This window comes from Mustelus asterias, chromosome 15, assembly GCF_964213995.1.
Source record: "Mustelus asterias chromosome 15, sMusAst1.hap1.1, whole genome shotgun sequence".
NCBI classification, from domain to species: domain Eukaryota; kingdom Metazoa; phylum Chordata; class Chondrichthyes; order Carcharhiniformes; family Triakidae; genus Mustelus; species Mustelus asterias.
In genome coordinates, this window is record NC_135815.1 from 48,837,999 (window position 1) to 48,862,042 (window position 24,044).

Below are 24,044 nucleotides of genomic sequence, written 5' to 3' on the forward strand. Positions count from 1 at the left end.
CTAAGACAAAAGGTCTGTCCTTCCAGCGAAGGACAATATCCAGTAATCAAAACCCCACAAAGGTGCATCTCTGTTTAGTCCAGATGCATTTGAAATTGGAAAATTGCTAGCCTTCAAAGTACAATGCTCCCTCAAGTACCAATGCAAGATGGGTCCCAATGATCTTGCAATCCATTTCTACAGGATGTAAATCACACAGAAGAGGTGCATTAGATCTGGAGTGATTTGCATCCCCAAATATCAAAACTCTGAATCAGATGACAAAAGGAAAAGTTACAAACTGTTGGAGATGATAACAGTCTCAAAACCATAATCTCTATCCTAATTCTATTTTCCAAAGACCAAATTTCTATGCACAGTAAAGAATGGAAAGCTGCAATGGAGACAGAAATCATCAAAGAGCAAGATACTGGCATGCATGACAGATCCCTCTGCGATGTTTCTGTTTATGCGAATAAATCCAAAAAAAATTCATTTTTGGAGCAAAATGCAACAGGAATAAATGACAAACTATCACAAATTCTGAAAATCTCAGAATCATGGAAACCCAAACTATTGCAGAATCAATTAGGGAAACAATAAATTATGAAGCCCCAGATGACAACGATCTCCAAAAGAGCTCTTAGAAAAGATCATTCAACTTTGTAGAAAGCCATCACCAAATAAGAATACCACACATACTGGTGTTCAAGTCAATCTCATGTAAAAGTCAACCCCATATTTTTAGCTTAAAAAACCGTTGTTTTTCATATACCTCATGTAAAAGTCGACTCTACTTTTTCAGGGATCAAACCCAAAAAGCTCAGAATCAAAGTATAATCTGTACAAACACATCAAAAACCACAATTTATTATTTATTACAACAGTTACATATACCCCAATTCCTCCAGTGTGTACTGGTCAATTAAGGCAGGATAAACGTAGATTGATTTTGATTTGTGGGGGGAGAAACTAACAGATCGGAGAAGAGTAATAGAGACCAACTTCCAGAGCAAACTTTAAACCAATCACCATCCTCAGCCTTTACTGGGGAGAGGAGGGAAGACTCAGGCTTTGCCCATCAGGCCCTTGCGAATGCTGACTCAGTGCAGCACCCCGGCACCAAGGCTAAGGTCGTGGGCTGAGAAGTGTTTGTGGTGTGGGTGTGACAGACAGACAGACAGAGAATAAATCACTGACATGTGCACTGCTTCTCCCATTACCTTGTAGATTTGTTTGAGAGCCATGTTAGGTATACTGGGCAGATGTGTTTTTGTTGAAAGCAAGCTCCTCAAAAACATTACCCATGTAACAGTCGACCCCTTAACTTCACGTCTACAAAATGGATCTCAAAAAATAGTATATGCAGTAAATAAATTGATACTTGCATCTTTACATTTTCTTTAGATTGCAACCAGGACAAAAACTGAATGGTCGGTGAGTTCCTGTGCAACATTTTTAAATACGCTTTACTACTCTATAACATCGTGGTCTTTGAAAAAGATAAAGTACGCTACAGACAGATAATAACGACGGAAAGATAATTTCAAATGGGATAATTATTAAGGGGAGAATCATAAACAAATTGCTGTAACAGGGCTGATATCTATGATTTCTATATCGCATGGAGATATTCTAAGATCGCTTAATTCTTTATCACACATCACAAACTTACTTTTAATTGTTGCTGGCTTATATTTTGTTTGTCAGGCTGCAAATATTCCAGCACCAGTGGAATAAGATCTCGACAGCAAAAATTGTAAGTCCCCAAGGCTGTGAAGAAAACATGCTGGGCTTTACTACGCACCTGCAAATGCACACATCATTATGAGAAAAGGGCTGGACTGTTTTTTGTACAACATAAAGCAAACTTTTAATTACAATCATAATTTTTTCAAACTTCTGCTTGAATGAATCCATGAATTGTAAACTGTAAAACGTGACATTATAATAGTGTATGTAATGCCAAAATATCTAAACCAACTTTATTCTATCATTTACTTTTTTATGGACTACTGTGCCGGTTAAAAAAACTTTAAACATGCTGTAAGTGTATAAATTTAATGCATTCAATTTATTAATTAGTTATACATATTTACACACGGAAATGAAGAGCAGCATTCATAAGGCACATTTTAATGGATAGCATTAAGCTGCCTTTCACAAAACTCAATAAATGAAGAGAGGCATGGTGGGACAGTGGTTAACACGGTCGCATTGCTACCTCATAGCGCCAGGGACCCAGGTACGATTCCCGGCTTGGGTCACTGTTGGTGCGGAGTCTGCACATTCTCCCCTTGTCTGCGTGGGTCGCCTCCGGGTGCTCCAGTTTCCTCCGAAAGACGTGCTGGTCAAATGCAGTGTTAATGTAAGCCTACTTCTGACAAAGTTTTAAAGTTTATTGATTCGTGTCAGAAGTAGACTTACATTAACACTGTAATGAAGTTACTGTGAAAATCCCCATGTCGCCTGTTTGGGTACACCTAGGGAGAATTTAGCATGGCCAATGCACCTAGCCAACACGTCTTTTGGACTGTGGGAGGAAATTGGAGCACCCTGAGAAAACCGATGCAGACATGGAGAGAATGTGCAAATTCTGCACAGACAGTGACCCAACCTGGGAATCGAACACAGGTCCCTAGTGCTGTGCGAACCACTATGCCGCCATGGTGATAAAAGCAGGATAAAGACTTGGGAAAAATTACAGGAGAACATATAATCTGCCACTTGGGCAGACACTATTTGATGGAGAAATGCAAGTGGTACATTTTGTAAGTAACAATTGGGAAAGGAAATACACTTTAAATATTGAGATTTTACCAAGTGTCGAGGAACTTCGTATAGCCGTCTTAAGACATCAAAAAGGTGGCAGTGATACTTAATTCCATAAAAGTGGCAAACAGATTTTTTTTTGTTTTGTAGCCACAAGTGTGGAATACAAAAACAAGGGAGTAATATTTCATTTATACAATACCTCAGTTATGCTGCAGCTGGCCTATTCTGTATTTATGCTTGTTCCATTATAGGATGACATATGGTGCAGTGTAAATTCATTGTAACATTATCAAGGAACCAAGAATTGAGAATGTTTTATTTTGCTTCATTGGAGATGAGAAATGGCCAGATAGAGATCCTTGGGGTTATCAAGGCTTAGCAGTCCATCTGGCAGGGCACTGTCACACCCAAGTGTAATTTTCAGGAGAAGGTTGATTAGAAGACAGAGCAATCACAGTATAGTTAAAGGAAAGGTTGGAAAAAGTTACTCGTTAAGATCAATAATTACAATGTATAATACTTTGCAATAAACAATTGCTAATTATTCTTGATTACTTGCAAAAGTAAATTAAATAATTGACTGAAAACGAGGAATATTAACAAATGGGCTAAAGAAACACGTGAAATTCAGTACTCGTATCGGGAAAAATACTGCAAAAATTAAATGCGATAAATTCCAAAAGCAGTCACCTGACTGTATGTGCTAGTAGACAAAAGCAAGAGATCTCGCATCAGGTCACTGTGCACGGTTCTGTATTCACAGCCTTCAACAGTCAAAGTTCGCAACTATACACAAGAGAAACAAAATAATGAGCACTTGGTACAACATGTAATGAAGTATGAACATATGAATTAGGAGCTGGAATAGGCCACTCGACCTTTCGAGCCTGCTCCTCCATTCGATGGGTTCGTGGCTAATCTGATTGCAATCTCAGCTCCACATTCCCGCCTACACCCTTTCACCCCTTGCTTATTAAGAATCCATCTACCTCTGCCTTAAAACTATTCAAAAACTCTTGTTTTCACTGCCTTAAGAATTCCAAAGACTCATGACCCTCAAAAAAATTCTCCTAATTTCTGTCCTAAATGAGCAACTCCTTATCTTTAAACAATGGCCCTTTGTTCTAGATTCTCTCCATATCAATCCTGTCAAGACCTTTCAGGATCTTACATGTTGCAATCAAGTCGCCTCTTACTCTTCTAAACTCCAGCAGATACAAGTCGAACTTGTCCAATCTTTCCTCAAACAACAACCCGCCCAATATATTAGTTTAACAAACTCTCTGAACTTCTTTCAACACATTTACATCCTTCTCTTAAATAAGGAGACTAATATTGTATACAGTACTCCAGATGTGGTCTCACCAATGCCCTGTACAACTGATGCATTACCTCTCTCCTTTGGTATTCAATTCCACTCACAATAAATGATAACATTCTATTAGCTTTCCTAATTACTAGCCTTTTGCTATTCATGTGTCAGACCCCTCGATCCCGCTGTATCGCACAGCTCTGCAATCTCTCACCATTTTGATAGGATGTTTCTTTTTGATTTTTCCTGCCAAAATGGACAAATTCACATTTTCCCACATTATATTCCATTTGCCAGATCTTTCCCACTCACTTAACCTATCTATATTCCCTTGTAGCCTCTTTACATCCTCTTCACATCCTCTTCACAATTTACTTTCCTACCTACCTTTGAGTCATCAAACTTGGCAACCATACCTTCAGTCCCTTTATCTCAGTCATTCAATTGAGGCACCAGCACTGATCCCTGTGGCACACCATTCGTTATATGTTGCCAAGCAAGAAAAGATCCATTTATGCCGACCACCTGTTTCTTGTTAGCTAGCCAATACGTTACCCAGCCAATACGTTACCCCCCTACACCTTGAACTTTTATTTTTCCACAATAACCTTTGATGTGGCACCTTATCAAATACCTTCTGGAAATCTAAGCACAGTACATCCACCAATTCTCCTTTCATCCACAGCATATGTTACTTCTGAAAGAACTCCAATAAATTAGTTAAACATGATTTCCCTTTCACAAAACCATGTTGACTCTCCCCGATTACCCTGAATTTATCTAAATGCCCTGCTATAACGTCTTTAAAAATAGTTTCTAACATTTTCCTGAGGACAGATATTAATCTGACTGGCTTGGAGGGTTTCCTGCTTTCTGTCTCCCTTTTTAAATAAAGGAGTTACATTTTCTATCTTCCAATTTAATGGACCTTCTCTGAATCTTGGAAAATTAAAACCAACACATCAACTATCTCACTAGCCATTTATTTTAAGATCTTAGGTAAAAGTCCATCAGGATCCAGGGGCTTGTCAGCGTGCAGCTCCAACAATTTGAGTACCACTTCCCTGGTGATTGAAATTTTCTTGAGTTCCTTCCTCGATTCAATTTCCTGACTTACAACTATTTCTGGGATGTTACTTGTATCCTCCATAATGAAGACCGATGCAAAATACCAGTTCAATTCATCTGCTATCTCCTCATTTTCCATTATTAATCCCCCAAACTCAATTTCTATAGGACCAACGCTAGTTTCTGTTAAGGTTTTTCTTCTTCAAAATATCTACAGAAACAATTACCATCTGTCCTTATACTTCTAGCTCGCTTTCTCTCATGCTCTTCATTTTTCTTTCCTTATCAATCTTGTGGTCATTCTTTGCTGATTCTTATATTCTGCTCAAACTTCTAATCAGTCATCAATCTCTGCACAATTATATGCTTTTTCTTCAAGTCTGACACTATCTTTAGTTTTTTTAAGTTAACCATGGACGGTGGGTCCACCCCTTGGAATTTTTCCTTTCTCGTCTTAACATAATTTCAAGTTCTCTCCAAAATGTTTGCTTTAAAATTTATTCAAAACTTTAAGTATCTTCACATTAATTCCAGTGGGATAAAGATCAGATTTAGTTAACTTAAAATGGACAAACCTCATGTTGCAGCATAACCCGATCAATCAGCAGTGCTCGGATGTGTTGTTTTTTTCCGTGTAGCTGTAGATTAAACAGTTAGAGAAGCAACTTGTGATTATTTTTAAAACATCAATATTTCAAAATGGATTCATTTGCATAACATACGATGAAGCTAGGAGATCTTGTGGCACAGTGGTAGTGTCCCTACCTCTGGACTAGAAGCTCCAGCTTCAAGTTCAACATCAGGACTTATTGGCTATGGAAGGAGCGTTCATAATGTGGTTCACCGGGCTGATAATCAGCTCGGGAATTGGACCGCTACTTCCTCATTATTCCATAAGGGAAAAAAAGTGTGCGAGCATGCGCCAAAAAGAAATATGAAGGTGGATAAGGAATTTGCTGAAATAGAGGAAACAGCAGGTACTTGTTATGGGAATGATAAGTTTGGGAGATACACAATCAAGGGCTGGGCTTTTCCGGTTGCCCACAGCAGGGTTTCCCGCCACAGATGCAGTGAGCCGTTGGTCACTGGCAGGATCTTTTGGTCCTGCCAAAGTCTACAAGCTTTTGCATGGCTTGCCCGCCCCATCACTGCCGGGAGTCGACTTCAGCGGGGCTGGATGTTCCTGCCGGCAGGAAGGACTGGAAAATCTCACCCAATGCTAAGGCTCCAACTGTTTCTGATCTACATAATTGATCACAATTCTGTAACCAAAGAAGTTGGCCACACACACAAATTATACCAACATGAATTTGCTGAAGTAAATGAAGGGACGGATTAGAGCCCTGGATAACACTTCCAAGCAAACCAGTCTACACCTGATTAATTTCGATACGAGTGCAGAATCTTAAATATGGAAGAAAGAAAATAGAGACATGCTTTCTTAATTAAAGATATTGGAAGTAACAATCAAAGAAATTGACAGCATTGACCATTTCTAGCCATTACTGAATAACGATAAAGCAAAAATGGGAGCCATGTGGCTAAATCAATAGGCTGCAAGTCTCAGACTGAGATGTAGCTGTATAGGTAGCATTCTGATCAGGTTCAGCCTATTACAACTCAGTTAGTTCTCATCAAGATAAAACAGAAATATCCAAGCCCTGGAAGTGGTGCACAGAAGGACCATGATCCCTAGCGTCAGAGAATGCAGTTGAGGAAAGGTTCAAAATCTTGGAACTCTTGAGCCTTGAAAATAGGCAAACAAGGTGGTACCTTCTGGAGGAAAAACCTGCATTTGTCCAGTGCCTTTAACATAGAAAAACCATTCTAAGGTGCTTTACAAAGAGGGAAAATAACCAAAAAGGAACAGACATAAAGGTGGGACAGTTAAAAGAATATACCAAAATGCTGATATAAAAAATACTGAATTTTTAAAAAGTGGAGAAAGGAGGGGGAGCATTGTGATTTAGCAATCGAGTTCCACAGTGTTTATCTATGGTTCCACTACAGGAAACCCCCATGTCCTAGACTCCCTTCACCATCAGAACTAGGTTCTAAGTACCCTATCAATTTCTTTCAAAATCCTAAACATCTCATTAAACTCACCCTATAACCTTCTATATTCCAGAAAAAATGTTTAGTTTGTCATAAACAATTTAATCACAGAAAATGGTTCATCTTCAAGGACAAAGGACACTCTGGAGGAATTGGTAAGATATTATCCCTTAAAAGGTTAATGCAAAGATTCTGGTTGCTGCTGTTCCTGGAAGACATGATGTGGAGATGCCGGCGTTACTGGGGTGAACACAGTAAGAAGTCTCACAACACCAGGTTAAAGTCCAACAGGTTTATTTGGTAGCAAATACCATAAGCTTTCGGAGCACTGCTCCTTTGTCAGATGGAGTGGAAATGTGCTCTCAAACAGTGCGAACAGACAAAATCAAGTTACAGAATACTGATTAGAATGCGAATCCTACAGCCAGCCAGGTCTTAAAGATACAGACAATGTGGGTGGAGGGAACATTAAACACATGTGTATTGTCTCCAGACAGAACAGCTAGTGACATTCTGCAAGCCCAGGATGCAAGCTGTGGGGGTTACTGATAGTGTGACATAAATCCAACATCCCGGTTTAGGCCGTCCTCATGTGTGCGGAACTTGGCTATCAGTTTCTGCTCAGCAACTCTGCGCTATCTGACGAAGGAGCAGCGCTCCGAAAGCTTATGGTATTTGCTACCAAATAAACCTGTTGGACTTTAACCTGGTGTTGTGAGACTTCTTACTGTGTTCCTGGAAGAGACAGCATTTCACAAGAAAAAGTAATTAAGCAGTTTTAAAGAAGCAAGGGAAGGCAGTGGCCTAATGGTATTATTGCTAGACTATTAATCCAGAAACTCAGCTAACGTTCTGGGGACTCGGGTTCGAATCCCACCATGGCACAATTTGAATTCAATAAAAAATATCTGGAATTAAGAGTCTACTGATGACCATGAAACCATTGCCCATTGTCGGAAAAACCCATCTGGTTCACTAATGTCCTTTAGGGAAGGAAATCTGCCATTCTTTCCTGGTCTGGCCTACATGTGACTCTAGAGCCACAGCAATGTGGTTGATTCTCAACTGCCCTCTGAAATGGCCTAGCAAGCCACTCAGTTGTATCAATCGCTACAAACTCTCAACAAAGAAATAAAACCAGACGGATTACCTGGCGGCACCGGAAAAGACAATGGCAAAAACAAACAGCCCTGTCGACCCTGCAAAGTTCTCCTTACTAACATCTAGGGGCTAAGTGCCAAATTTGGGAGAGCTATCTCACAGACTAGTCAAGCAACAGCCTGACATAGTTATTCTCACAGAATCATACCCCAGACACCATCACTACCATCCTTGGATCTGTCCCACCAGCAGGACAGACCCAGCAGAGGTGGCGGCACAGTGGTATACAGTCGGGAGGGAGTTGCCCGGGGATTCCTTAACATCTGGACCCCATGAAGTCTCATGGCTTCAGGTTAAACATGGGCAAGGAAACCTCTTATTGGTTACCATGTACCGTCCTCCTCCAGCTAATGAATCAGTACTCCTCTATGTTGAGCAACACTTGGAGGAAGTACTGAGGATGGCAAGACGCAAAATGTACTCTGGGTGGGGATTTCAATGCCCACCACCAAGAGTGGCTCGGCAGCAGCACTACTGATCGAGCTGGTTGGGTCCTAAAGGATATAACTGCTAGACTAGGTCTGCAGCAGGTGATGAAGGAACCAAGAGGAAAAAAACATACTTGACCTCATCCTTACCAATCCACCAGCTGCAGATGCATCTGTCCACGACAGCATCGATAAGAGTGACCACCGCACAATCCTTGTGGAGGCGAAGTCCCGCCTTCACATTGAGAATAATCTCCATCATGTTGTGTGGCACTATCACTACTCTAAATGGGACAGACTTCGAACAGATCTAGCAACTCGAGACACGGCATCCATGACGTGCTGTGGGCCATCAACAGCAGTGGAACTGTACTCCAGCACAATCTGCAACCTCATGGCCCTGCATAGCCCCCTCTCAACCATTACCATCAAGCCAGGAGATCAACCCTGGTTCAATGGAGAGTGTAGGAGGGCAAGCCAGGAGTAGCACCAGGCATACCTAAAAATAAGGTGTCAACCTGGTGAAGCTACCAAACAGGACTACTTGCATGCCAAAACGCATAAACAGCAAATGATAGACAGAGCTAAGCGATCCCACAACCAATGGATCAGATCTAAGCTCTTCAGTCCTGCCACATCCAAACGCGAATGGTGGTGGACAATTAAACAACTCACTGGAGCAGGAGCTCCACAAATATTCCCATCCTCAATGATGGAGGAGCCCAGCACATTAGTGCAAAAAATAAGGCTGAAGCATTTGCAGCAACCTTCAGTCAGAAGTGCCAAGTGGATGATTCATCTCGGCCTCCTCTAGTGGTCCCCAACATCTCAGATGCCTGTCTACAGCCAATTCGATTCACTCCACGCGATATCAAAAAACGGTTGGAGGCACTGGATATTACAAAGGCAATGGGCCTTGATAACATTTCGGCACTAGTACTGAAGAGTTGTGCTCCAGAACTTGCTGCTCCCCTAACTAAGCTCATCCAGTACAGTTACAACACTGGCATCTACTGACAATGTAGAAAATTGCCCAGGTATGTCCTGTACACAAAAAGCAGGACAAATCTAACCCGGCCAATTACCACCCAATCAGTCTACTCTCGATCATCAGTAAATTGATGGAAGAGGTCATCAACAGTGCTCAAGCAGGACCTGCTCAGTGACGTCCAGCTTGGGTTTCGCCAGGGTCACTCAGCTCCTAACCTCATTACAGCCTTGGTTCAAACATGGATGAAAGAGCTGAATTCCAGAGGTGAGGTGAAAGTATCAGCCCTTGACATCAAGGCCGCATTCGACCGAGTGTGGCATCAAGGAGCCCTAGCAAAACTGGAATCAATGGGTATCAGGGGGCAAAAACTCCATTGGTTGGAGTCATACCTGGTACATAGGAAGATGGTTGTAGTTGTGGAGAGTCAGTTGTCTCCGCTCCAGGATGTCTCTGCGGGATTCCCGCAGGGTAGCGTCCTAGGCCCAACCATCTTCAGCTGTTTCAATGACCTTCCCTCCGTCATAAGGTCAGAAGTGGAAATGTTCGCCAATGATTGCACAATGTTCAGCACCATTCTCGACCTCTCAGATACTGAAGCAGTCCATGTTCAAATGCAACAAGATCTGGACAATATCCAGGCTTGGGCTGACAAGTGGCAAGTAACATTCGTGCCACAAATGCCAGGCAATGACTATCACCAATAAGAGATACTCTAACAATCACCCCTTGACATTCAATGGTGTTACCATTACTGAATCATCTGCTGTCAACATCCTTGGGGTTACCATTGACCAGAAACTCAACTGGACTCACCACATAAACACAGTGGCTCCAAGAACAGGTCAGAGGCGAGGAATACTGCGGCAAGTAACTCACCTCCTGACTCCCCAAAGCCTATCCACCATCTACAAGGCATTGGTCAGGTGTGTGATGGAATACTCCCCACTTGCCTGGATGGGTTCAGCTCCAACACTCAAGAAGCTTGATACCATCCAGGACAAAGCAGCCTGCTTGATTGGCACCACATCTACAAACATCCACTCCCTCCACCATCAACGCTCAGTAGCAGCAGTGTATACAAAATCTACAAAATGCACTGCAGCAATTCACCAAAGATCCTTAGACAGCACTTTCCAAACCCATAATCACTTCCATCTAGAAAGACAAGGGTAGCAGATACATGGAATGCTACCACCTGTAATTTCTCCTCCAAGCCACTCACCGTCCTGACTTGGGAATATATCACCGTTCCTTCGCAGTCACTGGATCCAAATCTTGGAATTCCCTCCTTAATGGCACTGGGGTCAACCCATGGCACATGGACTGCAGCGATTCAAGGCGGCAGCTCACCACCACCTTCTCAAGGGCAGCTGGGATGGGCAATAAATGCTGGCCTAGCCAGCGATGCCCATGTCCCACAAATGAATTTTTTAAAAACGGAAAATGTTTGACCCTGGGGAAAAGGGTCACATGGCAGTTTATGGTTTTGAAATACTTATGCCAGGAAACTGCGTTTTAAAAGCTGGTAGGCTAGTTTAGTTTTTGAGGAGAAAACAATAAGGATCGACTGCTAGTGTAAAGAGGACAACAGCTCCTGAATCTCCAGACCCAATCGAAAACAAAAAGTGAATGAAAATTGCTCCGAATTAGCTTGATGTTCTGTAATCGACTGACTGCAAGTTTTGCCTGAAAAGTAGTGCAAGAGCCATTAATTGTTTCGTAGACCAGTGCTGAGACACCAAACGTATAACCTAGACACCATTTTAAGGTTCCATCATCGATCCTTTTCCCTTGAATTATTGACTTGTAACCTTTTGGTAGAATTCTTCTTTATTTTGGTGTGCTTGAGAGAGTTCGGTTACTGAGAAAGAGTAATTATTATACTTTCATATTTCATACTGTTTATTAATAAGCTTTGCCTTCTACTTGACAACTCAAATTCAATTGAGTCTTCCGTAATAGTATTCACAATACTAGGGACTAAAAGGTTGGTACTGTATTTTTGGAGATGATTTTGAGATGACAACAATTGGTCAGCATGGCATCACCAAACTAGCTCATCTTCTGTTTGAGCCATATAAGAAATTGGACCTGTTTTTACTAACACTATAGCTGGTACCCATTTCTCACTTGTGGCATAATTACACGCTGTCACTCAATCTCCTTGTTGAAATGAGCAATGCTTTGCCCACACCTTCTTGTCTAGCAACTTGAGATTGTAGTTCACACTCTACTATCTCTGAAGTTTCCGGAGGTAACAAATCAAAAGCAGTTCTCAACTTTCGCTTTTAAGTGTAGTAATGCAGGTGAACTTTGATAGTCGCACAAGTAGTATTTCTACAACAAGATGCCAAAAAGCTGGAGCGCCATTTTAAACTCAATCATACCTCCATTACAATGGGCTGTAGGTATAAATGGATTTAAAGCATGTTTAAGAATGATGGGAGGTGTAACATGTAGGATAGTGGAAGCAAAATCTCTGCAGTGAGATTCTATGATTCAAAGGGCATCAAAGGTTTTTTCTGAAATGATGAAACTGATTGATCAAATGGTCTGCCATTTGCACACATCTTTCTGAACAAAAAAGTCAGCTTTTCTCCCCAATCCCATTTGAAGGACATTTACCAATGGATGGCTCGAGAATAAACAAGACAAAGTAACTAGTAAAGCAAATTATGACATGGGGGTGGGGTGGGGGAGGTCATCGGACTGTACAACACAATTGAATAGAATTCCTAAGAAACATGCCGTTCATTCATATAGTGATTTCTAAACTCAGCTTTCCATTAGACCTGAATATAACCACATAACCATATTAGAAATTCTTAGAAATGAACTGAAACATAGTAAATGTTTGTATCAAAAGAAAAATAATTGCCAATATGTCATCCTTACCCTGTTCTCCATGGATTTTTTCACAAGGTTAAAGCTTTTCCATCTAGAGTCAAACTCATGCTTATAAGAACCACGAAACTGCAACAAGTCTCCCATAATCTGAAATATCACAATGTACATTTTTTTAAACAGCAGTAAGATGCAGCAAAAAAAGACCTTCCCTCTTATGAAGGCAATGACTTATACAGGAATACGAGCACAACTTACAGGGGAGGGGATAGCCTAGTGATATTATCGCGAGACTATTAATCCAGAAACTCAGCTAATGTTCTGGGGACCTGGGTTCGAATCCCACCACAGCAGATAAAAAATATCTGGAATTAAGAGTCTACTGATGACCACGAAACCATTGTTGATTGTCGGAAAACCCATTTGGTTCACTTATGTCCTTTAGGAAAGGAAATCTGCTGTCCTTACCTGGTCTGGTCTACATGTAGCCACAGAGCCACAGCAATGTGGTTGGCTCTCAACTGCCCTCAGGCAACTATGGATGGGCAATAAATGCTGGCCAGCCAGCGACACCCATGTCTCACTAAACTTCAATCCATTATACTGTGGCCAATCCTCATTCATGAGCTTAGGCGTTAAAAGCATCAGAAGATTGCTTTGGGCCTGCAGTTCATAAGATATGACAACACTGTCACAAAAGCATATATTCTCCAGCAAAAGTCACTTGACAGAAAATGGGAAGAAACTGCTCTCTCTTTCCCTTGTCTGAAAGTACTAAGGCCAATTATAGCAGTTGCTGAGATCAGTTGAGTCAAGAGGGGTGTAAATATACCATCTTCCTAGTTAAGATAGCTCAGTCGCATATTGGACTTAACTGAGCCTCCATGGCAGCAAATGAATCATTCTTGTATGTTTTTAATTTGGGCCTAATGCAGTGCCCTGGCTTTGTACAACCCTTATGAATTGTTGGGGGAAGACTAATTCCTTCACACATGAATCCAAGGATTCACTTTCAGTTTTAGTTAGAAGCTGTTAGGCTCCAGTCTGAAAAGCAGTATGTTTCTGTCTCTCTCCCTGGAACTGGAAATTTAGCTCTTGGTGGCTTAGCTAGCTAGCAGCTAGAGGCAAGGAGTGCCTCTGTCTCGAAGTATGCTGAAAGACGCAGGGTCGGAAGGCCTCAGCGTTTTCAATTCAACATCCAAAGGAGTAATCCACATAGACGGGTTGGAAAGCTGCAAGATTCAGCATCACATGAGCATACTTAGTTTTGGTGCTAAACCTATGACAGGGGTCTGCGTTTGTAGAGGTTTTGGAATTGGAACAGTATTTTTTTAGCTGTTAAGGTATATACAATACAATTGTGTTTTTTTCTTGTTTGTAAAAGTTATTGCTAATTGTCTTATTATATGTTAACTGCATTCTTAAATATATCTTGTTTGATAAAAGCTCTGGGTGGGTCATTTGAGTCATACCTGGAGTGAAACATCTTATGCTTACCCGTGCCAGAATTCAAAGTGCCGAACGTATGATCTAGGCTGACTTCATAAAATACCTTGGAGTTTCTGACCTGGTTTTTAACACATTTTAAAATGTTGTTTCCATTCTCACCTTAATTATTACGAATAAAGACTTTGTGTCATCTTCAGAGTTATCCAGCATGTGATCTAAAGGAATAGATAAGGAACAGATGGTTTATATTTCTCCCGTGTTTTGCTACTGTCTTGTATTTAGCTTTGTGGAACAGGGAAAAAAATGTTGTTAGAAGCATTCTACTTCCTAATCACATCTTTCATGCACTCGCTAGAAAGAAGGGAAAAAAAAAAGAGACTGGCTCACTTGACTTGTTTATTCCACTTATCCTCACCCTTACCTCCTGAATGTACAAACAGCATAAATGCTCGCATTAGTATTTTAAAGGATAGGTGACATTCATTATTAACATCCTGTGGAAAGGAAAATTTGAAATAAAAGTTAACTATTTTTTTTAACAAAGACCACTGGGTATACTAGTAATTTTAAATTTGGTTTCATTTGTGTTTTAATAAGCTCTAGAAAATGGTGTTAATAGTCCGTAAAAACTCTTCTGAATTTCACGTGGAAAACTGCTACTTAAAGCATTGGGATACAAGGTAAACCTATGAATGGATTAGAAGTTGCCTATGGGTGAAATCAGTGGATATTTTTGTGGAACAATGTTAAGTTAGGCACTGAGCTAATTACTGAATACAATGATCCAGGAAATCAGAAAAGGGAAGCATACTGTTTAGAATTCACTCTAAATGACAGGGCCGGACTGAGCAAGAGATCACTGAATTTAAAAGTAGTCAGAGACTTAAATTAATTGTAAACAGACATAACTGTGAAAGATACCATTTCATATGGATAAGTACGCAGGCTCGTAGTTATGGTAGTGGACTGCCAACCAAGCTCATAAATTCAAATCAAGTCATTATATATTGTTAAAATAACTAAATCTGACAATTTACGAGCTAGAATCAGGAAGAGTGACAAGAAGCTGCCAACTAGTGACAAAATCATTCAGAGAATGCGGATAGTGCAGATAGTGATGAACATTGTCAGAGAATACAGCAGGATATAGATAGGCTGGAACACTGGCGGAGAAATGGCAGATGGAATTTAATCCAGATCAATGCCAAGTGATGCATTTCAGTAGATCTAATGTAAGGGGGAGCTATACAATAAATGGCAGAACCATCAGGAGTATAGACATACAGAGGGACCTGGGTGTACAAGTCCACAGATCCTTAAAGGTGGCAGCACAGGTGGAGAGGGTGGTGAAGAAGGCATATGGCATGCTTGCCTTTATTGGACGGGGCATAGAATATAAAAGTTGGCATATGATGTTGCAGCTGTATAGAATGATGGTTAGGCCACATTTGGAATACTGTGTCCAGTTCTGGTCACCACACTACCAGATGGACATGGAGGCTTTGGAGAGAGTACAGAGAAGGTTTACCAGGATGTTGCCTGGTATGGAGGGTCTTAGCTATGAGGAGAGATTGGGTAAACTGGGGTTGTTCTCCCTGGAAAGACGGAGGATGAGGGGCGACCTAATAGAGGTGTATAAAATTATGAAGGTGAACAGTGGGAAGCTTTCTCCCAGGCGGAGGTGACGAACACAAGGGGTCACGGGTTCAAGGTGAGGGGGGCAAGGTTCAACACAGATGTCAGGGGGATGTATTTTACACAGAGGGTGGTGGGGGCCTGGAATGCACTGCTAAGCAAGGTGATTGAGGCAGACACGCTGGGATCGTTTAAGACTTATCTAGATAGCCACATGAACAGACTGGGAATAGAGGGATACAAAAGAATGGTCTAGTGGGCACATGAGCGGTGCAGGCTTGGAGGGCCGAAGGGCCTGTTCCTGCGCTGTATTGTTCTTTGTAGAAGAGAGTCTGCAATCCCTGGGTCAGGGTGTTGCATCACTTCAATCCCGCAGTATGCAAACAACATTTTCTGTAAAACCATCTCTGAAAATCAAAAATGCTAAAAAGAGAGGTGAAGAGGTTTAAGGAGGGAATTCCAGAGTTTTGGATCTTGGCAGCTGAAGGCACAGCCACCAATGATAGAGTGGTTAAAATCTGGGATGCTGAAGAGACACGAACTAGAGGGACATACATACCCTAGAGGGTTATACAGCCAGAGAAGATTAGAGAGATAAGGAGAGGTGACAGAATGCAGGGTTTTCAAAATAAGGATGAGAATTTAAAAATTGAGACATTGCTTAACTGGGAGCCATTGTTGGTCAGCAAGTATAGAGATGGTAGGTGAAAAGGACTTGGTGCAAATTAGGACACAAGCAGTAATTTTGGAGGACCTCAAGTTTATAGGTGATACAATGTGGAAGACTGTCAAAGGGTGTACTTGAATACTGAAGTCGAGAGGAAAAGATCATCCTTAGGATAAGGCAATTCTAACTCGTGGCCCTCCTTAGCAACAACAGGGGACTAATATCGACATTTCTGAGTATGTTCCACTGGTTGAATAACTCCACCAGCAATCAGACCATGATGCAAAGCTTAATTGACACAGTAACCTCCCACACTGAACCATCACGTCTCAAAGCTTCAGGTCAATGTTAAGGAAACTTTGCTGATTATCATACATTGTCCCCTCAACTGTTAAATCTGTACTCCTCCTTGTTCAACAACACAGACTGAAAGCATGATGGAGAACATCAACATTCTCCACCAGAGTGTCTCAGTCGAGTCACCACTGATTGAACTTGTTGAATCCTGAAGGCTAAAGCTACCCAACAGGTGACGGGAAATCGTGATGTAATAACCTGTTTGACTGTGTCTTCACTAACCTATCACAGGCGAATCTCTATCCATGATAACATTGGTAGCAGTCACAACTACACAAAGTCTTGCGGATGACGAAGTTTCACCTTCACAGCCCTCCATTATATAGCGCAATACTACTGGCATGCTAAGTAGGTTAGAATGATGGCAGAGCTAACACCTAACAAATGGGCACCCACAAAGCACAAAGGAGCATCTACAGTGAAAGTGCACAGTGACACCACAGAGCGCTGCGCATCCTACAGATGTCCATCACTATCAAGCTGGGTGGCCAACCCTGATTCAGTGCAACACCAGGCACACCTTCCAAAAAGGCATCATCTTGTAAAATTACAGTATTTGCATGCTAAACACCAAAACTAGCAGGCCACAGTCAGAGTAAGCAGTCCCACAACCAACAGACCGGATCAAATCGCTGTCACTCTTATCACAGACAACAATGATGGACAAATCAGGCAACAAATAGGATGAAAAGTATTTGTAAGTGTCTTTAATCAGAAGTTCCTACTCTTCCTCTTCCCAAAGTTTCACCATAATAAATGTCAATGTCCAACCACTTTAGTTCAGTTGACAACTGTCACCGCAGTTCAAGTACAAACACCACCTTCTCATGGGTAATTAGAGATGGGAATGAATACTGGCCTAGCCAGCAAAGCCCACATCCCTTGAATGAAAGGGAACATAGTAGTGGCTGGGTACACCAAATACAACACAAAGAAAAGATTCATACAATACTTGGTTGGCTGTGCCAAGATCACACACCAGTACTAGTTAGTGTAGTGGCTTGGTACACTAAATACAACAGAGAAAAGGTTCATACAATACATTGTTGGCAGTGCCAAGACCACACACCAGTACCAGTCAATCCCTAGCCAAGCTATTCCACTGCAAGCATGGCACCGGTGACTACCTAACAAAGCCTATAATTGCTCAGATATATCCTGTCTACAAAAACCAATTAAATTTGTCCAATTTATGATCCATCACCATCAAAGTAATGGAAAAGTCAACATGCCACCAAGCGGCACCTACTCATTAATAACCTGCACGCTGATTTTCAATTTGGGCTCTGCCAGAAACGCATTGTTCCCAATCTTGACAGTCTTTAGATATGAAAACAAGAATTAAATGTAAAAGAGGCAAGAGTAGCTGTACTTGATATGGAGGTACATGTTGAACCTCCAAGTTGAACACTGCTTGGGGAAAGTACCCATCACTGACAAGAGGAATGACTGCACTTTCAAAGTGATAAGAGAATCATTGAGGGATTAACCAACTTGACATCATCCTCACCAATCTAACCTTCACAGATGTGACTCAACATTGAGGGGAATGGCCAAATCCCAGGTTCACACAGAAAACATTCTCCACTGTGCTGTGTGGCACTACCAATACACTAACTGAGATACATCAAGAACAGATCTAGCAGCTCAAAACTAGCTATCAGGTATCCATGAGACAATGTGGGCCATCAGTAATAGCAGAATTATATATTATCACTACTAACCAGATGACACAACATATGTCTCACTTCACCATTGCATTCAAACTCTATGACCAACGGTTATGATACAGGACTACATGCATGTTAAAGAGATAACAACATGCTACAGAGCTAAGAGACAGTTAATTTAGTGAATCAGGTAAAAGCCCTGCAAACCTGCCATATACAGTTATGAATGCTGATGGATGATCATTCTCAGCCTGCTCTTACAGTCTCTACCATTGCCAATGTTAGTCTTCAGCCAATTTGAATAACTCCACGTGACATCAGAAAACAGCTGACTGCACTGGACAGAGCAATGTCACTGATAGCAACATCAACCCTAATTATAATGCATAAAATTTTGCTCCAGGCTTAATAGCAATGACAGTAGAGAGCAAAAAGATGGGCAAATCCAACCTACCACACCATCAGCTGAACCCATTCAACAGCAAAATAATTGAAGGAGTAATCAGACGTGTTATCAAGGGGCACTTAAATCATCATAACCTGCTCATCTTTGTTAAGTTTGGGTTCTGCCAGGACCACAAAACTCAAAACTACATTAATACAGTTTTAGATCAAACATGCACACAAGTCCCGAATTCCAGAGGTGAGGTAATTGCTCTTGACATCAAAGTAGCATTTAGTAGAATGTGACACAAAGGAGATTTACTTACAACTGAAATCAAAGGGGGTTGCTATTACTGGGGGTCGGTTGGTGGGTGGGGGGTGGGTAACTGTTCAGTGGCTGCACAAACAAATGTTTGTAGTTGTTGGAGGACAATCATCTCGGGTCTTGGACATTGTTGCAGAGCCCTTCAGGGCAACACCCTAGGCCCCTTTATCTTTAAGTGCTTCATCAATGAAATTCCCTCTATTGTAAGGATGAAGTGCACTGATCATTGTGCAGCGTTCAGCTCGATTTGTAATTCCTCAGTCCATCCCCACATAAAGTAAAACGTGGGCAACATCCAGGCTGGGAATGAAATTTCCTGATTTTGCTTATTATTCTGGCAAGAATAGAAATTAATAGAAATAGAAATTAATACAATATACATGGGCTGTGATCTCGATACCGGTGAATGTGAGTGGGGTCCCGACGTTTCAGCTCAAACAGCCGCCATGGACCCTCTGGTGAACACAGAGACCCTCCGGTCTCCACCTGCCCGTTTGCACTAGTTTTCCAATAGATCCTCTCCCAATCGAATGAAGAATTTGTGATGTTTGTGGTTTCACACTTTATTTAATAAAGAAATCTGCTGTCCAAAAAAAAAGCTGAGGGGAGACTTAATAGAGGTTTATAAAATGATGAAGGGGATAGAGTGAACGTTCAAAGACTATTTCCTCGGGTGGATGGAGCTATTACAAGGGGGCATAACTACAGGGTTCATGGTGGGAGATATAGGAAGGATATCAGAGGTAGGTTCTTTACGCAGAGAGTGGTTGGGGTGTGGAATGGACTGCCTGCAGTGATAGTGGAGTCAGACACTTTAGGAACATTTAAGCAGTTATTGGATAGGCACATGGAGCACACCAGGATGATAGGGAGTGGGATAGCTTGATCTTGGTTTCAGATAAAGCTCGGCACAACATCGTGGGCCGAAGGGCCTGTTCTGTGCTGTACTGTTCTATGTATAAAAGATAAATATACCAAATATTTATTTATATCCCTGACTATTTCTAAAGCTAAATTACACATCAGGAGAGTGCAAGGTATAATAGTGAAGTTATTGATATCCAAGGGGATAGGGGCTGAAGATGGCAGAAGGGGAATGGGCACATTGTCTACAGCCTGTGGCAACAGGATTAAGAGCCTAATCATTTTTCTATGTTCTGTTAATTATCAGATGATCATACTTACGTAGCAGTTTCCTTATGACTCGGGAAATTGCTTCCCTGTAGTTTTCTCTTGAAGGATCTGAAACAGAAATTACAGTACAGAATCACAGATGGATTTGGGGATTACATTAACAACTCAATTGCACTTTTGTTACAGATTTGAAAGTAGGTCAAAAGCAGGCACAATAAGCAATCAATTGGAATTATTATTTTTTTGCTGGGATTCAATCCAAATCAGGAAATGAAGTACACATTGTTTGTAACAGTAAGACTAAATTCAGAGACAAACTACACCAGGTTCCTCATCAAATGGGAAGAATCCCACCCTCTCAGCCAGGGAAGGTGTGTTTCACAGAATTATGATATAATGTGGAGAAAGAAAACTTTTTTTGCAAAAAGTAAAGGGGAAAATATGTCCACCATCTGGGTGCATAAGACGATTTTTTTTCACAGTTTCTCTTGCAATATTTAGTTTCAGAGAATGGGTTCTAAACCCTCTACACTAATGATACATACCTGCTAATCAATATCATATCACAGAGTATTGGTATATGTGATGCGCGTCAATAAGCACATGGAATCAAGGCTTCGGTATTGAAGGCTTTAATAAAGTAACAAGGGAACTACTAACACGAATACACCAGTTCAGACTGAAGGGGTCCTGCCGGAGCAGGGGGTCTTATACCCTGCCACCGGAGGCGGGACCCCACTGGAATGTGCCACGATAACTCTCATAACAGGTAAACACCCTAACCCAACAACATAGTACAACCCCCACAGTAATAACACCCTAGCCCAACAGTAACATGGTAACAAACCCCAGTGGTGAACCAACGATGGTTCACCACATTCACCCCTCCTTTAAGAACAAAAGGTGGCGGGGTGGACGAAAAACAGGTCATATAACAGACAATAACAGAAAAGTCACAGGATTCACAAGTCCAGACGGTCTGGAGGACCGCACCGACGCTGCGATCTCCTCAACACCGGTTGCGAAACCGGAGCAGGTGCCGATCTCTTCAACACCGGTTGCGAAAACGGAGCAGGTGCTTGTGGTGGCGCTCTTAAAGTAACGTCTGGCTGTCCCCTCAAGGACTCCCGGGCCGGCCGGCCCTGGTGAGGCGATGGTGCAGGGGATCCTGGAACGTTTGGTGGTAGTGGTGGTGGTGATGATGATGGTGGCGCCGATCTCCGAGTCTCAGGCAAGCTGTACATGGGAGTAAAAGTGTTATGCACTGGTCCCGGTGCTGACCGCGCCACGTCTGGGGAAGTAATGAGGAGTAGTGGATTTGTGACTGGGGGAATAGGAGCGACAGGGGTTGCTACGTCCCCTGCGGGCGCCAGGTCTCTAATGGAGACAGTGTCCTCTCGCCCGTCAGGATATGCCACATAGGCATACTGAGGGTTGGCGTGGAGGAGTTGGACCGGTTCGACCAAGGGGTCGGACTTGCGAGCCCTCACATGGCGCCGCAGAAGGACGGGTCCTGGGTACGTCAACCAGGCTGGCAATGAGGTCCCCGAGGACGACTTCCGAGGGAATGAGAACATCCTCTCGTGGGGAGTAGCATTGGTTGCCGTACACAGGAGGGAGCGGATAGCATGGAGCGCATTTGGAAGGACCTCCTGCCAACGGGAGACTGGAAGGCCCCTGGATTTCAGTGCCAGTAGGACAGCCTTCCAGACTGAAGCATTCTCCCTTTCCACCTGTCCGTTACCCCTAGGTTGTAGCTCGTGGTTCTACTAGAGGCAATCCCGAATGAGAGCAGGAATTGCCTCAAGTCGTTGCTCATGAACGACGAGCCCCTGTCGCTATGAATGTAGCAGGGGTACCCGAACAGGGTAAAAAGTTCACTGAAAACCTTGATGACGGTGGCAGTTGACGTGTCCGCACAGGGGAAAACAAACGGAAACCGGGAATACTCGTCTATTATATTGAGAAAATAGACATTCCGGTCCGTTGAGGGAAGGGGGCCCTTAAAATCCACACTCAGCCTCTCAAAAGGGCGAGTGGCCTTGACCAATTGTGCCCGGTCTGGTCGATAAAAGTGTGGTTTGCATTCTGCGCAAATCCGACAGCTTCTAGTTACTGACCTGACATCCTCCACCGAGTAGGGCAGGTTGCAGGCTTTGATGAAGTGGTAGAGTCTGGTGACTCCAGGATGACACAGATCATTGTGGAGAGCCTTCAAGCGGTCCTCCTGCATGATGGCGCATGTTCCGCGCGAGAGGGCATCCGAGGGCTCATTGAGCTTCCCTGGACGATACATAATATCGTAATTATAGGTGGAGAGCTCAATTCTCCACCGCAAGATCTTATCGTTCTTGATCTTGCCCCTCTGCGTGTTACTGAACATAAACGCCACGGATCGTTGATCCGTGATCAGGGTGAACCGCTTACCTGCCAGGTAATGGCGCCAGTGTCTGACTGCCTCCACAATGGCCTGAGCCTCCTTTTCCACCGCTGAGTGCCGAATTTCTGGGCCTTGAAGGGTGCGGGAAAAGAACGCGACGGGCCTGCCTGCCTGGTTTAGTGTGGCGGCTAGGGCGAAGTCAGATGCATCACTCTCCACCTGGAAAGGGATGGATTCATCCACCGCGTGCATCGTGGCTTTCGAGATGTCGCTCTTCAAAACCTTGAAGGCCAATTGGGCCTCCGGCGTAAGTGGGAAGGTCGTGGACTTAATGAGCGGACGAGCTTTGTCCGCGTAGTTGGGGACCCACTGTGCATAATATGAAAAGAACCCGAGGCATCTCCTCAGTGCCTTCGTGCTAGCGGGCAAGGGAAGTTCAGTGAGTGGGCGCATACAGTCTGGATCAGGGCCAATGACCCCGTTTTCCACCACGTATCTGAGGATGGCTAACCTAAGCGTACGGAATACACACTTCTCCCTGTTATAGGTCAGATTCAGGCGAGATGCAGTGCGCAGAAAGTGTTGGAGATTCGTGTCGTGGTCCTGCTGGTCATGGCCGCAGATGGTGACGTTATCCAGGTATGGGAAGGTAGCCCGCAACCCGTTCTGGTCCACCATTCGGTCCATAGCACGCTGGAAGACCGAGACCCCATTGGTGACACCAAATGGAACCCTGAGGAATTGGTATAGACGACCATCCGCCTCAAAAGCCGTATATTGTCGGTCCTCTGGGCGGATGGGGAGTTGATGGTAGGCGGACTTGAGGTCTATGGTAGAAAACACTCGGTACTGCGCAATCTGATTGACCATATCAGAAATGCGCGGGAGAGGATACGCATCCAGCTGCTTGTATCTATTAATGGTCTGACTATAGTCGATGACCATCCGAGGTTTGTTCCCGCTTTTGACTACCACGACCTGCGCTCTCCACGGACTAGCACTGGCCTGTATGATCCCTTCCTTGAGGAGCCGCTGAACCTCAGATCTAATAAAGATCCGGTCCTCAGCGCTGTAACGCCTACTTTTAGTAGCGATGGGCTTGCAGCCAGGTACCAGATTTTTAAAAAGGGATGGTGTCTTGATCTTCAGGGTGGATAAATTGCACGCGGGGCGCTTTGGGCAATTTGGAGGCTGCGGCTGATTCCCTACTGCCAGTGAAGGGAGTGGCCCACCGTACTGTAGGATCACACTCTTCATGTGGACCATAAAGTTTAGTCCGAGGAGAATTGGCGCGCAAAGGTGAGGTAGCACAAGGAGCCTGTATTGCTCGTAAACTGTGCCCTGTACCTCAAGAGTTACCATACATCGTCCTTGGATCGGTACAGACCGGGACTGTGATGCCATGGAAATTGTCTGTTTGGCAGGGAGAA

General features: G+C 43.0%; 1 protein-coding gene across 2 annotated transcripts in view; it reads right to left on the reverse strand.

The window, feature by feature from the left end:
* LOC144504497 (proteasome activator complex subunit 4-like) overlaps window positions 1-24,044 on the reverse strand; it is a 152,361-nt gene that overhangs the window by 57,309 nt on the left and 71,008 nt on the right. For both annotated transcript variants that reach the window (XM_078229852.1, XM_078229851.1), the window contains 6 exons: window positions 20,286-20,342; window positions 14,222-14,277; window positions 12,665-12,763; window positions 5,710-5,772; window positions 3,445-3,540; window positions 1,655-1,786 (listed from right to left, as the gene is read on the reverse strand). In XM_078229852.1, coding sequence (XP_078085978.1) covers window positions 1,655-1,786; window positions 3,445-3,540; window positions 5,710-5,772; window positions 12,665-12,763; window positions 14,222-14,277; window positions 20,286-20,342 — 503 coding nt within the window. The remainder of the gene's footprint in view (window positions 1-1,654; window positions 1,787-3,444; window positions 3,541-5,709; window positions 5,773-12,664; window positions 12,764-14,221; window positions 14,278-20,285; window positions 20,343-24,044) is intronic.